This window comes from Oncorhynchus kisutch, linkage group LG2 (genome assembly GCF_002021735.2).
Source record: "Oncorhynchus kisutch isolate 150728-3 linkage group LG2, Okis_V2, whole genome shotgun sequence".
Classification (NCBI taxonomy): domain Eukaryota; kingdom Metazoa; phylum Chordata; class Actinopteri; order Salmoniformes; family Salmonidae; genus Oncorhynchus; species Oncorhynchus kisutch.
Window position 1 is genome coordinate 33,170,257 of NC_034175.2, and position 12,711 is coordinate 33,182,967.

Here is a 12,711-nt window from a genome sequence, read left to right on the forward strand (position 1 = left end):
TACAAATGTCATGATGATTGGTAACACTTAGTAATTTGCAACCCTATTCCAGCTGACAATTACAAATAATTAATACTATGAAAACAAACAAAAAAACAGTTACACTTCAATGTCTTTTTCATGCAATGACCATTACCATAATCATTATAATAATTTTGTAGTAAACACCAGGTACATGAGTTAATGGTGAAGTGTAGAATAACTTTTGTCTGCATCTAAAACTCTTAGTTTAATGGACTATACTAGTAAATAGGATCACATTCCTCTGGTTTGGTGGTTTAGGGGAAGGTTTACCCACCTGCATCCCCACTGTGGACTCTGCGTCTGGGCACGGCTTTGACCCTGGCCGGGGAGGCCGAATGCTGCTTGTCGTACTCAGAGGCCACCACAGAGTAGGACCTCTGGAACACCGTCCGCTTGGACAAGTCACTGTCTGTGATTGGGCTGGTCTCTAGACTGCAAGAGATAAAACAAAGAAATGTTGACCATCTGTTTATGTCATAGATGACACATAAATACAACACACACACACAGTCACACCACACTGGAAAGAGTCTCTTTCACACAAACACGCACAGATATGACACACGCTACAACCACATACAACACACACATAGACATAATCAGTCTGCTCATCTCTACTCTCAAAAAGAGGTGTGTTACCTGGGGGGCATGGATTTCATGTTGCTCTCGGGCTCCTCGAACACGTTGGGGCAAGCGTCAGGGGTGACTGAGATGTAGGGCGCAGGGACAGATGTGGAGCGCAGGTACCTCATCTCGTCCTGGTACAGGTTGTCATCTGTGTACCCACCAAAGTTCTCTGTGTGTTGCCTGGAAGAGAGGAGACAGGTTTACGTACATGTATCATATGTAGTTCAAAGATTGTGTTTAGGTTATGTGGATGCTACCTTATAGCAAATAAATGTTAAAAATTCCATGATGGTTTTCACTGTGTAACATGTTCACAGGACATGGGTAAGATACTACACACACAAAATGTATGATCATCCTCACTTTAATTAAAGTGGCCACAGCGCTTCAAGTGTAATGCTGTCCCAAAGGGCATAAAACTAAAGGAGGAGGAGACTGTTTAGGAAGCAAAAATAAAAGTAAATCACCTTCAATTTTTCCCCTCCCAGTCTCTCCAGTCATTTTGATCATCACAATAGATATCCATCATTTACCTGGCCAGCGTCTGCAGGTAGAGGCAGCCGATCTTGTTGGGAATCTCATCCGAGACACCCTCCTTGAGGCTTGGCAGTGTGGAGTGGAGCGGGCGATGCGGGTGGTGGCACAGCAGGCTGGGCTCAGCAGCACTGCTTAAGGACAGCAGGAACAGGGCGTTGGCACGTATCACCTGGTGGGCCTCCATGGTGGGAAGCGCCCGCGGCGTCTTCACCTGCAGGGGCTTCTTCCTCGACTGCTTCACCTGGATGGGTAGGGAGGGTGGTTAGAGGTCACGGATGAGTTAGAGAGGAAAGCAGGTAGCCTAGAAGTTAAGGGCATTGGGCCAGTAACCAAAATGTTACTTAGCAAGGCACTTAACCTTAATTGCTCCTGTAAATCGCTCTGGATAAGAACTTCTGCTAAATTAATAAAATGTAGAGTTAAAGTTTGTGGTAATATTTGTAGGTAGAGGGATGCGGGTCCCTAGAGAGATCATTGCGGCGCTGTCTGTATTTGTCATGCTTCTGTTGGAAGCGTGCGGTCAGATCAGACAACTTTGTGATTAAAATATTTTTTGTTATCCCGCAGATTATTTGGAAACGGTCATCTTTCTGCACTTTATGGGTCAGCTTACCTATTGTATTAAAAAGCACATCTTTGTCGCATTATTCACACACTCAGAATTCGCTGCTTCAAGTTAAGTAGCCTACCTCGCCTATCCTAGTTGGGTGTGCGAGATTAAGTGCGCCTAGTATAGGTGTGGTCTCAATGAAATAGAGTAGGTTGCCTATGCATTTCCAAGGAAATATAACTCCTAAACATGATTAAGCTATAGTTTACTACATCGCCTATAAATAAATATTGATCAATCATATTTGTGACCCGTTTCAGGAAACTAGGCTTATGTCGCGGGTCACTATTTCACAGGAGAACCGAAATGCCTTCTCGAACATGAACTTTCATGTGCCTTAATAACAAACTTGCATGCCATCTGTTAATACGAATAAAATTGTTAAATTACGAGCCTAGTTTTTACCAAAAAAATCAACAACCTTCCCGCTAGCCATGATTGGTTCAGATAATGAGTGGGCTGGACATGCTGAGAGATGAGCATGCTTCTGTCGATTTGAGCTTGTCAGTATGCACTGGTAATCCTGTCTAACGCTGCTTTTTTTAATGTATTGTGTATTAAAGTGTTGCTCTCCACTTTTTGGAGGACTAAGTTTTGAAATCAGTATAATGTATAGTGTATAATAGCTAAGGAGATGGAGAAAACACCTGTCTCCGGATGACATCTTCAAACCAAGGGCAACCATAGCATCCGACAGGAGACGCATCCAACCATGAATGATGTATACGGGTAAGATAGTCTAGCTAGCTACATTTTCAGATATTACTCATTCCTCATTTTGACAGCCATTGCTTGGCTCGCTATAGACTAATGTTAGCTAGCTAACATTGAACATGGTTGGTTAGCTACCTGCAGATTCATGCAGGGTAGTAATGTCATGAGTTGTGCTTATGGTTGATTGTTTACCTAGCAAGTATGCTAACGTTAGCTGGTTGGCTCGCTAGCTAACGTTAAGTATATGACCTTATTATTCATACCACAGACCATTTGCTTAGCTAGTTATAGCCTAGTGTTAGCTAGCTAACATTGAGCCTGGTTGGTTAGCTACCTGCTCTGATAAAGTAGACTATAAAAAATAGCTCAAAAGAAAGTGCAAGTCTCTCCAACTCAGCTCTCTTCAATCTACATCTAGCCTATTTGCTGATATAGCCAAGTAATAAAATGGGCCACGTGACAACCTCTGGTAATTAAACCTATTGCTTAGGTTATTTTTGCCCATTTAGAAATTTCCTATAGGGCGTAAAACAGCTGCGACCATGACTGGTAAGTGAGCTGCATCGTTACATATGCCTAAAATAACAGAGGGACTACGGTTGGGTTCGGGACAAGTTCTTGCAGTAGCAGGTGGGAGTCGGACAGAAAGCCAGCGGGTGTTGGAGGGTGCAGTATGAAATGCTGCGGGTGCAGACGGGATAAATAAATCAGTCCCGGGCAAACCTCTACTTGTAGGAATAATGCATTATGATGCAGTTATAATGCATTGTAAGACAAAGTAAGAAAGTAAAAATGGTTGCGAAAGTAAATGGTTGCGAAAGGTTATCCTCTGAACTGTGACTATTACAGTGAAAAATTATAATATTGAGCATAATATGTTGTTAAATCCTGACGGTTAATTATCCAAGTATCCATTTGTGAAGTTTCCATTTGAACTTGGAGAATTTAATGTGTAAAGATAAGGTACAAAACAACAATTGATTGAAGCATCAAGAAGTACACTACCTTTTCCCTGGCTGCAGTCTGCTTCTCTCTTAGGTACTTCTCCCTGCAACGGTCACACACCAGGTACCAGGTGCTTCCTCCGATCCCGCCGTCTCCACAGTTTCCCGCCCAGCCCCCACAGAAGTGGCCAATGCTGTTATAGCCCTGGCCTCCCGCATAGCGACCACAACCTGCCCAAAACAAAACAACAAATTAAGCTAAAATCCACCAACTTAAATAGAACATATTAATATACATTTATCTCTATGCTAAGATCATATTGAGTAGTGTTGCCATATTAGCAGAGATACAGTGCAAATGGTTCAATGGGGTTAGCCACCATCCGCCTCAGTATGAAGAAATGTTCTGCTTTAAAGCGTTATTTTCCATCCACAAATGTAATAAACAAAATATAGCCTGTCATAGGACTTAAAAATCAGACTTTTATATGTGAGAGGTCGGCTAACCTCTCACAGTATAGAATAAAAGCAAACCCAACATTGTTGATCTTACCTGGGTGGGCCTGTCTCATGTGGTAGGTGACAGGGTAGGGGTGCGACTCCCCGCACAGCTCACAGATGGTGTCCTTCTCCGGTCCCCCCATGGCCAGCTGGGCCATCTCCCCAAACAGGTTCCCCCTGGGGCGCACCTCCGCCTTATCTCTTTTCTTTTTCTCCTTTTTGGACTTCTTAGTGTCCTTCTCGTTCTCCTTTTTCTTCAGGATGGCGCTGGAGCCAGGGCTGGGGAAAATCATGTTTTGGGTGGCTGCCTTGATGGTTGCCATTGAGATGTCCTCCCAGAATGCAACGAGGTGCTGGAGGGTGAGCGGCAGGATGGACTTAGCCCTCATGGTAGGGTGAGTGGCCACCTCGAAGGAGACGTGCTCCCCCTTGCCATCCTCGCACTTTTCGGGCAGGGGAGGCTCTTTGAGCATTGACAGGACTTTGTTCTTGTTGATACTGCCCATCTTGGAGATGTCTGGCCCATGCGGGGAGATGTTGAACATATTGAGTGCCGAGGATATCTCCAGTGAGTGGCGGTTCTTCAGCTTGCTTTCCTTCTCCTCTTGGCTGCCCTGGCCACCCAGCGAGCTGCGGATGGGCGCGTGCTCCTTGGTCCGCTCTGGGTTGAACTTGAGGAACGAGGAGCAGGCCATGGCGTCGTGGACGATACCCTCGTGCCAGAGGAACGCGGCGAAGACCGCCCGGGCACACTCTGCAACTGAGGGTGACATGGCCTGCTTGGCGGGCTCTGTGACCCTCGACGAGCTCTCACCCTTGAAGAGCGGCCCCGACTTGTCCTTCTTGGGGCGCACGTGTCGGCTGGAGGTCTTGCGGCTGACTTTGGGCGACAAGCGGCTGCTCTCCAGCTCCTCCTTCACGGGTGCCTTGCCGATGCTGAAGTGCACCTTTGAGGAGCCCTCCTCTGCATTCCTCACCTCCACGTTTTCATTGTTTCCCTCATCATCATTGGAAAGAAGAGCACTAGACGTACAAACCTCCACCACCTCGCTGTGGAGGTTCTCCTGGGTCACATGGGGCGACGGGGTGCGGTTCTCCGCATTCCTATCTCCTCCTTTGCTGCTCCCATCCTTGGGTGGTAGTTTGGGTTTGGGCGAGGTGGACCTTCCCCTTAGGGGCTCTGAGGTGAGAGGGACCTTCTTCCTCAGGGTGTCCGGGTCCAGGGTGTACGAGTCCGACTTGGACCTTTCTCTGGGCGGGTCCAGCCGAGCCTTGGAGGGGCTGACATTGGCAGGGAGGTTCTGGTCATGGGGTTGGTTTTTGTCTTGTGGCATGTTCTTGTCAATTGGTTGGTTCTTGTCTTGTGGCATATTCTTGTCAATTGGTTGGTTCTTGTCCTGAGCAAAGTTCTTGTCGTGCTGGGTGGAGGAGCGGGGTGAGGAGGTGCTGGAGGGGCTAGACCTCCCCGAGGTGGAGGAAAGGCCCTTCTGTTTGGGCGAGGTGGAGCGGGAGCCATGGTTAGGCGACTCGGCGCGCAGCCCGGAGGAGTTACGATCGCGCCCGTCGGCCTTCAGTGCCTGCAGGGTGTTGTGGTTGGGCGAGTGGGAGCGGCTATGGGAGTCCGACCGCAGCTTGGCAGTGTCCGACCGCAGGATAAGTGCCTCGCTGGCCGGCGGATCTTTACTTTTGGACTGTTCCGAGGCACGACCGCCACACCCCTCCTGTTTTGGGGAGCGACTTTCCAGTCGTTGTTTGGTGGCCGGGGACATGGGCCGCGCCCCTAAGTTACCTAGTAGCCAGCCACAACATAGAAACAGTTATACAACAACTAAGAGGATTACTGTAAAAGGCAGCACATCTGAGTACAATACTCAACATCTAAGGGTCAAAACAAAATGGATTATGAAAGGGAAGAAAAATGGGGGGGGAGAAGAGAAACAACAGTAGAAGTCTGGACATTTAAAAAAAAAAAAAAAAAATGTTAAAACATACAAATATTTTTGAGTCAATAAGTAACCTCTTTCTTAGACTGTGGAAAGTTGTGGACCAGTACGTTTTAGTAAAGTGACAGCATTAGAGCAGAGGACAAAGATTATTCTAGAAGAGCCTTCAATGGCCTTCACATTGAAACTTTTCCAAAGTATATTCATCTATCTATGCATGTCTGAAGACCACTTACACAGACAGGGGTAGCTAATGGATCATGGTGCAACTGATGAGAAGAAGCCCATGCAGTCCAGCATTGTGCCCTAGAATAGCTAATATAAACTCAGCAAAAAAAGAAACGTCCCATTTTCAGGACCCTGTATTGTAAAGATAATTAGTAAAAATCTAAAAAACTTCACAGATCTTCATTGTAAAGGGTTTAAACACTGTTTCCCATGCTTCCCATAAACAATTAATGAACATGCACCTGTGGAACGGTTGTTAAGACACTAACAGCTTACAGATGGTAGGCAATTAAGGTCACAGTTATGAAAACTTAGGACACTAAAGAGGCAGTTTCTACTGACTCTGAAAAACACCAAAAGAAAGATGCCCAAGGTCTCTGCTCATCTGCGTGAACGTACCTTAGGCATGCTGCAAGGAGGCATGAGGACAGCAGATGTGGACAGGGCAAAAAATTGCAATGTCCGTACTGTGAGACGCCTAAGACAGCACTACAGGGAGACAGGACGGACAGCTGATCGTCCTCACAGTGGCAGACCACGTGTAACAACACCTGCACAGGATAGGAACATCCGAACATCACACCATCGGGACAGGTAGAGGATGGCAACAGCTGCTCGAGTTACACCAGGAACACACAATCCCTCCATCAGTGCTCTGACTGTCCGCAATAGGCTGAGAGAGACAGGACTGAGGGCTTGTAGTCCTGTTGTAAGGCAGGCTCTCACCAGACATCACCGGCAACAACGTTGCCTATGGGCACAAACCCACCGTCGCTGGACAAGACAGGACTGGCAAAAAGTGCTCTTCACTGACGAGTTGAGGTTTTGTCTCACCAGGTGTGATGGTCGGATTCGCGTTAATCGTTGAAGGAATGAGCGTTACACCGAGGCCTGTACTCTGGAGCAGGATCGATTTGGAGGTGGAGGGTCCGTCATGGCCGGGGGGGGGGGTTGTCACAGCATCATGGGACTGAGCTAGTTGTCATAGCTGTGCATTACAGGGAAGACATCCTCCTCCCTCATGTGGTACCCTTCCTGCAGGTTCATCCTGACATGACTCTCCAGCATGACAATGCCACCAGCCATACTGCTCGCTCTGTGTTTGATTTCCTGCAAGACAGGAATGTCAGTGTTCTGCCATGGCCATCGAAGAGCCCAGATCTCAATCCCATTGAGCACGACTTGTTGGATCAGAGGGTGAGGGCTAGGGCCATTCCTCCCAGAAATGTCTGGTAACTTGCAGGTGCCTTGGTGGAAGAGTGGGCTAACTTCTCACAGCAAGAACTGACAAATCTGATGCAGTCCATGAGGAGGAGATGCACTGCAGTACTTTTTGCAGCTGGTGGCCACACCAGATACTGACTGTTACTTTTGACCCCACCCTTTGTTTAGGGACACATTATTCAATTTCTGTTAGTCACATGTCTGTGGAACTTGCTCAGTTTATGTCTCAGTTGTTGAATCTTATGTTCATACAAATATTTACAGATGTTAAGTTTGCTGAAAATAAACGCAGTTGACAGTGAGAGGACGTTTATTTTTTTGCTGAGTTTATAATTGGTCTTTAGAATTGATCCTGTCTAGGGACATTAGTCCCACCCCTAACCTCTATGTGAATAAGCATCTCCCCTATTCCTACTGATAATTTTAGCTAGTGTTCAGTTTAGAACAAATTACCTATTTACTTGTGTTTTACTCTTGATAATCCTATTTATCCTGTTGTTCAGCATTAACGGACTCTGTAACGGATTCCCACATTTCAGTCTGAAGGAGGCATGCATTTTGTATGTTACCCACCCTTTTGCCTGAGAGCAAGAGATGAGAGTGCAGAACCATGCCCAGCCGCGGACGCACTGCTTTTGTGCACCCGCTCGTGAGAAGAAGCAAGGCTGCGTGATGAAGAACCATCTACAGCGGAAAACAGTGGTAGGTAAGCAAAACACAGGGAATGAATGCAGGGATACCCTCACAGAGAAAAGAAGCGTAGCATGTACAGGTAAGTAGAGAAAACAGGTAAGAAAACACTCCACAGAGAAAGAGGGAGAGAGGAGTGAGAGAAAGAGGGAGAGAGCTAGAGTGGAGGAGGATGGCCATTGAGAGTGTAAAAAATATGGAGTCAGACCAACAGACATATGGAGAGCAGATATAGGAGATCAGAGGGTAGTAAGAGATGCATGAACTAGGGCTGGGAGACATGAGTTTGAGCCAGGGGCTGAGAAAATGGAGTGAACGGAAACTAATTGATACATGTTATACTTTATTGAAACCTAATAGTTGGGAGCATATCCACTGACCTGACCATGAGATTGTCTCTGATTTACACACCACAGGTGCTGTGAGTTAAGGTTAGTCATATTGACACATTCTCAAGGCATTTAGTTTAGTGTATCTGTCCAGGACCTTTATAGAGATTCATAACTGTAAAGAATGAAAGCATGTAGTAAACTAATACAGTAATAAGTACACTAAATGATGCTACCTAAATTCATATGATGAATTAAACTAAGGTAGTCTACATTTGCAATGGGAGCACTAAGCAGGAATGGGAGCTGGTGTTTAAAATTAGAATCAGTGATATGCGTCTACCAAGAGGAGCAGGGTGACTTCTGACACAAAGACGAAGGCAGAGGCTGCATTCGTCAACATTTGTCGTCAGACACCTTTTAAATTGCAGGACATAGAAGCAAACCTATGTACAAATGCAACAATCTGTATGGGTGATCGTCAAATGTAGCCTTTTTGCCTCACTCTCTTGACAATATCTCTGGGCAGACTGCTGCTCGTGATCACGTCATATCGCTGAGTCTCTGTTTAAATCAGGGATGATGATGGAGAAAGAACACTGGTATATAAACAAAAAGCAAGCAGCTACATTACTAGGCAAGGTATTGTAAGCAGCAGTCAGAATATAACAGCAATGTTAGGGTGTCTTCGGTCCCCCCTGCACCCCCCAAAAAACAGAAATAAGCTAAACAAATACGCAAGTAAAAAAATCACAAACAAAAGTGTGATAAGCTAAGGAGGAATTAAGATGGGACCAGGGAGCACCTGGGCAAGCAAGCGTCGACACTGTCATACAGACGGACCGACTTACTCGGAAGCTGTGGCTGCGGCTGAGACACTTGGGACCTGGGGCATTGTCCAAACACAAATGGGCTGTGGACAAGGGAGGAGGAGGGAGGTTGGGCGGCTTGCTCAAATACGGAGGAAGAGGAGGGAGGAGCAGCTGGAGGGAGGAAGGGCCCAGACTGAATGGCACTATTCAGTATGGCAGTCAACCTTTGGTCACCTGCAAATAACGGAAGAGAAGGGGAAGGGGGGACTACAGCTTAGCTTACACTATGGTCTTATAGGATTCCAAAAGGTGGGGTATAAATCAATCAATGAATCCATTAAACAGTAACCATTAAAATGTCCATTGATTTTTCAATCATCTCCCACACAGGTAATGCCGGAGAGGTGGAAGGGGTGGGGGTGTGTAGGGGGGTGAGGTGGGAGTTTCTGGATAGGAGGGGAGAAGGGGGTAAACTAAAGTGACATGGGGTAATGGGTGATGTCACAGGGTGGGGATTTGGGACAGTAATGGCGATTGGCCGGGCCGGGGTTGTGTCACTTGGGACAAAGTGTGGAACCCAAATAGGGAAAATAACACTGTTTGTACTATATGTACTGTAGTATCTCTAAGGTAGAGTGCATCTGCTTTCTACCCAACAACATAGAAAACTCCTCTCCTTCACTCATTTCCATATGGAATAAGAAAATGATCTAAATTTCCCTGAAAGATTTTAGGAGAAAAGTTCAGTGACTCAGTTTTGACTAATTACAGGGAAAATCAAGTATCAATCAAGTATCAGGTATAAATAGTTCCATAGAGAGAGATCTTTTGCAAAACTGAAATGGTACCAAGTAAATGGTAAACAAGTTTTGAAAGGCCCCTTTATTCAGACCTATTCTATTGATTAATTTACCTTACATTTACCAGCTAAGAAAAAAACCTGAGGAAAAGTTGGAGGGATTTTGGAGAGGAAAGTAGTCCAATGAGCCAGTAGGAAGTTGTGGGTGTTGATTCCGATTTGGCAGGACACCCTTTCACTTTGGGGGGGGGGGGGGGACTTGTGAACACTGGTGTTGGGAAGATATTCCAGGTCCCACCTGACCTGGCAGAAGCACACTAACTGGCCCATGCACACAGACTGAGACACATTATGACTGAACATAGCAGTGATGTTAGGTATGACACACACACACGTGAAACAATGAGACATGCAGAACAAAAAAATTGACAGAGTTAGTGCTTATTGACAGCCCCTGTGGCCTTGGAGGGTCAACTTGATCCAGTATGGGGAAAGAGTGCCGTTGTGGGCACTACCCACTTTCCCATGCTTTTGAGTGCACCACTAACTGATACAATCGGTTTCCACTAGTATTGTTACATTACCCAAAAATGCTAGCCAGAAGATTTAGGACTCATCCTGACCAGCTAACGAATTTTAAGGGGTTGTACAAAATGATACCACCCTAGATATTGTGCTGTCTTTGCATATTGCATCCTTATTGGCCATATGCTAATGAGGGACTGTAGAAATGTAGGGGTTCATGAGGAAAGCATCTCTCTTACGTGGCTTGTAATGTGAAGCAATGTCAAGCTAGCAAGAAATGTGCCTTCATAAAGATACATGAAGCAGATTACGTTTTGGAGGTTTCTAAACCTAAACAAACTCAAGCAACAACAAAGTAAGAGATGGACTTCAAGCAGTCTTTATTGTGAAAAAGAACATGAACTAAAGTCCACTTTAACTTGCGGAGAGGATAAAAAGAAAGTGGATTATTTTGTCACTGCCTTATATGCCCTAGCAGAGCATTGGACTTTTGCATGATAAGCCAATTAGAGATAGGCTATCTGTTGGACTAGCAGCAAACATGCGCCTGTCAGAACGGAAGCAGCAAAGTCACCTGCAAGGTGACATAGTAACAACAAAAGAGGCATGCTCAGTGGATAGAGTTATGCAAAAAGGCAGCCAGTATTAGTGGAAACAGATATTCCAGCATGAGAAAGCTAGCCATGGTAATGCTAATGGCAAATAGCAGCCAAAGTGTCGAAACCGTGGCAAAAGCCCTGCAATGTGTGCAGCTAACGAAGTAGTGTGTGACCCTGTAAACAAGGTTCAAAAAGGTGGATGATAGCATTTTCCTAGGAATAATAACAGCAGGAGGCGACCCATGGATGATTCAAGTGATGGACAGAAATGTGAAATTCAAAATAGACACTGGTGCCGATGTGACTTTTATCCCAGACAATGTGTTCAATCACATTTTTGTAGCAACCAGCTACTCTACTAAAAAACTCTACTAAAAAAAAATCAACAAAACCTCCGCTAAGGAAGAGCATCACAAGTGTAGTTCTACAAAAGGGAGAAAAGGTTACACTGGAGGATGTGTAGGTCATCAGCGATTTACACACAGCTTTACTAGGAAGACCAGCTATCACACAAAGCTTGAGCTAGTTGATCGACTTGACAGCACTGATTTACAGACACTGAAAGAAAGCTATCAAAAGCTGGTTTTGGCACAGTACAACAAGTATATACCATCGAGCTGAAATCCTGCACAGAGCCCTACTCACTCCATGACGGATTCCTATGACATTGATGCCAAAAGTCTAGAAAGAGCTAGAGAGCAGGCAAGGGTTCAAGGTTGTCACCAGAGTGGGGGGGCCCAAGGACTGGTGCGCCAGCATGGTGGTTGTCCCAAGAAGAACAGAGAAGTGCGGACATGCATCGATTTCACTTGTCTCAAAGAGTCAGTGTTTAGAGAAAAATATACGTCCCACTGTCGAACAGACCCCTTGGCTCACTAGCCGGGAGGAAGATCTTCAGCGAACTTGTGCTTCTTGCAGATCCCGCTAGCGGAGGAGTCAGTTATGCTAACAACCTTCATCACACCTTTCGGACGTTACAACTTCAGCAACTTAACACTTGGTGACAGAGGTCACTGAAGGGCTGGAAAGTGTGGTCTGTCACATGGATAATGTATTATTCTGGGGCCAAACACAGGAGAAGCATGATGCAAGACTTCATGCAACATTTCAGAAGATGGAAAAAGTCGGCTTAACTCTGAACATGGACAAATGTGACCTGTCAAAGCAGGAAGTGAACATTATCTCGGACAAAGGAGTACAGCACGACCGACAAAGACAGAGGCTGTCAAGGAGATGGCAGCGCCATCCAACGTCGGCGAGCTGCAGAGTTTAAGAAGTATGGTGAACCAGCTGGGAAAGTTCATCCCTCAGCTGAAAAGGATAAACCTTTCAGAGACCTACTCTCAAAGAAAAACAACTGGTACAGAGGGGCCAACTAAGCCAGAGCCTCCAAAGAGCTGAAGGAGGAGCTGACATCCACACCCGTGTTAGCCATGTACGACCCAAACAAAGAGATGTCTAAGCCGATACGTCTTCCTATGGACTAGGAGTGCTGCTGTAGAAGAAAAGCAAAGAATGGAGAACAGCTTTCTACGCTTCCCGGTCTCTCTCAAGGACCAAGCAGAGATGTACTTAAGTAGAAAAAGAGGCTCTGGGGCTGACATG

The 12,711-nt window shown here is 45.8% G+C and overlaps 1 protein-coding gene across 30 annotated transcripts in view; it reads right to left on the bottom strand.

Annotated features, from left to right (window-relative positions):
- The window catches only part of LOC109904047 (E3 ubiquitin-protein ligase MYCBP2), a 340,396-nt gene that overhangs the window by 57,892 nt on the left and 269,793 nt on the right, over window positions 1–12,711 (bottom strand). For 23 of the 30 annotated variants that reach the window (XM_031793477.1, XM_031793472.1, XM_031793485.1 and 20 more), the window contains 7 exons: window positions 9,223–9,417; window positions 7,926–8,036; window positions 4,010–5,746; window positions 3,518–3,687; window positions 1,185–1,429; window positions 664–831; window positions 299–456 (listed from right to left, as the gene is read on the bottom strand). In XM_031793477.1, coding sequence (XP_031649337.1) covers window positions 299–456; window positions 664–831; window positions 1,185–1,429; window positions 3,518–3,687; window positions 4,010–5,746; window positions 7,926–8,036; window positions 9,223–9,417 — 2,784 coding nt within the window. The remainder of the gene's footprint in view (window positions 1–298; window positions 457–663; window positions 832–1,184; window positions 1,430–3,517; window positions 3,688–4,009; window positions 5,747–7,925; window positions 8,037–9,222; window positions 9,418–12,711) is intronic. The other 7 variants (XM_031793460.1, XM_031793452.1, XM_031793422.1 and 4 more) reach the window with 3 other exon arrangements.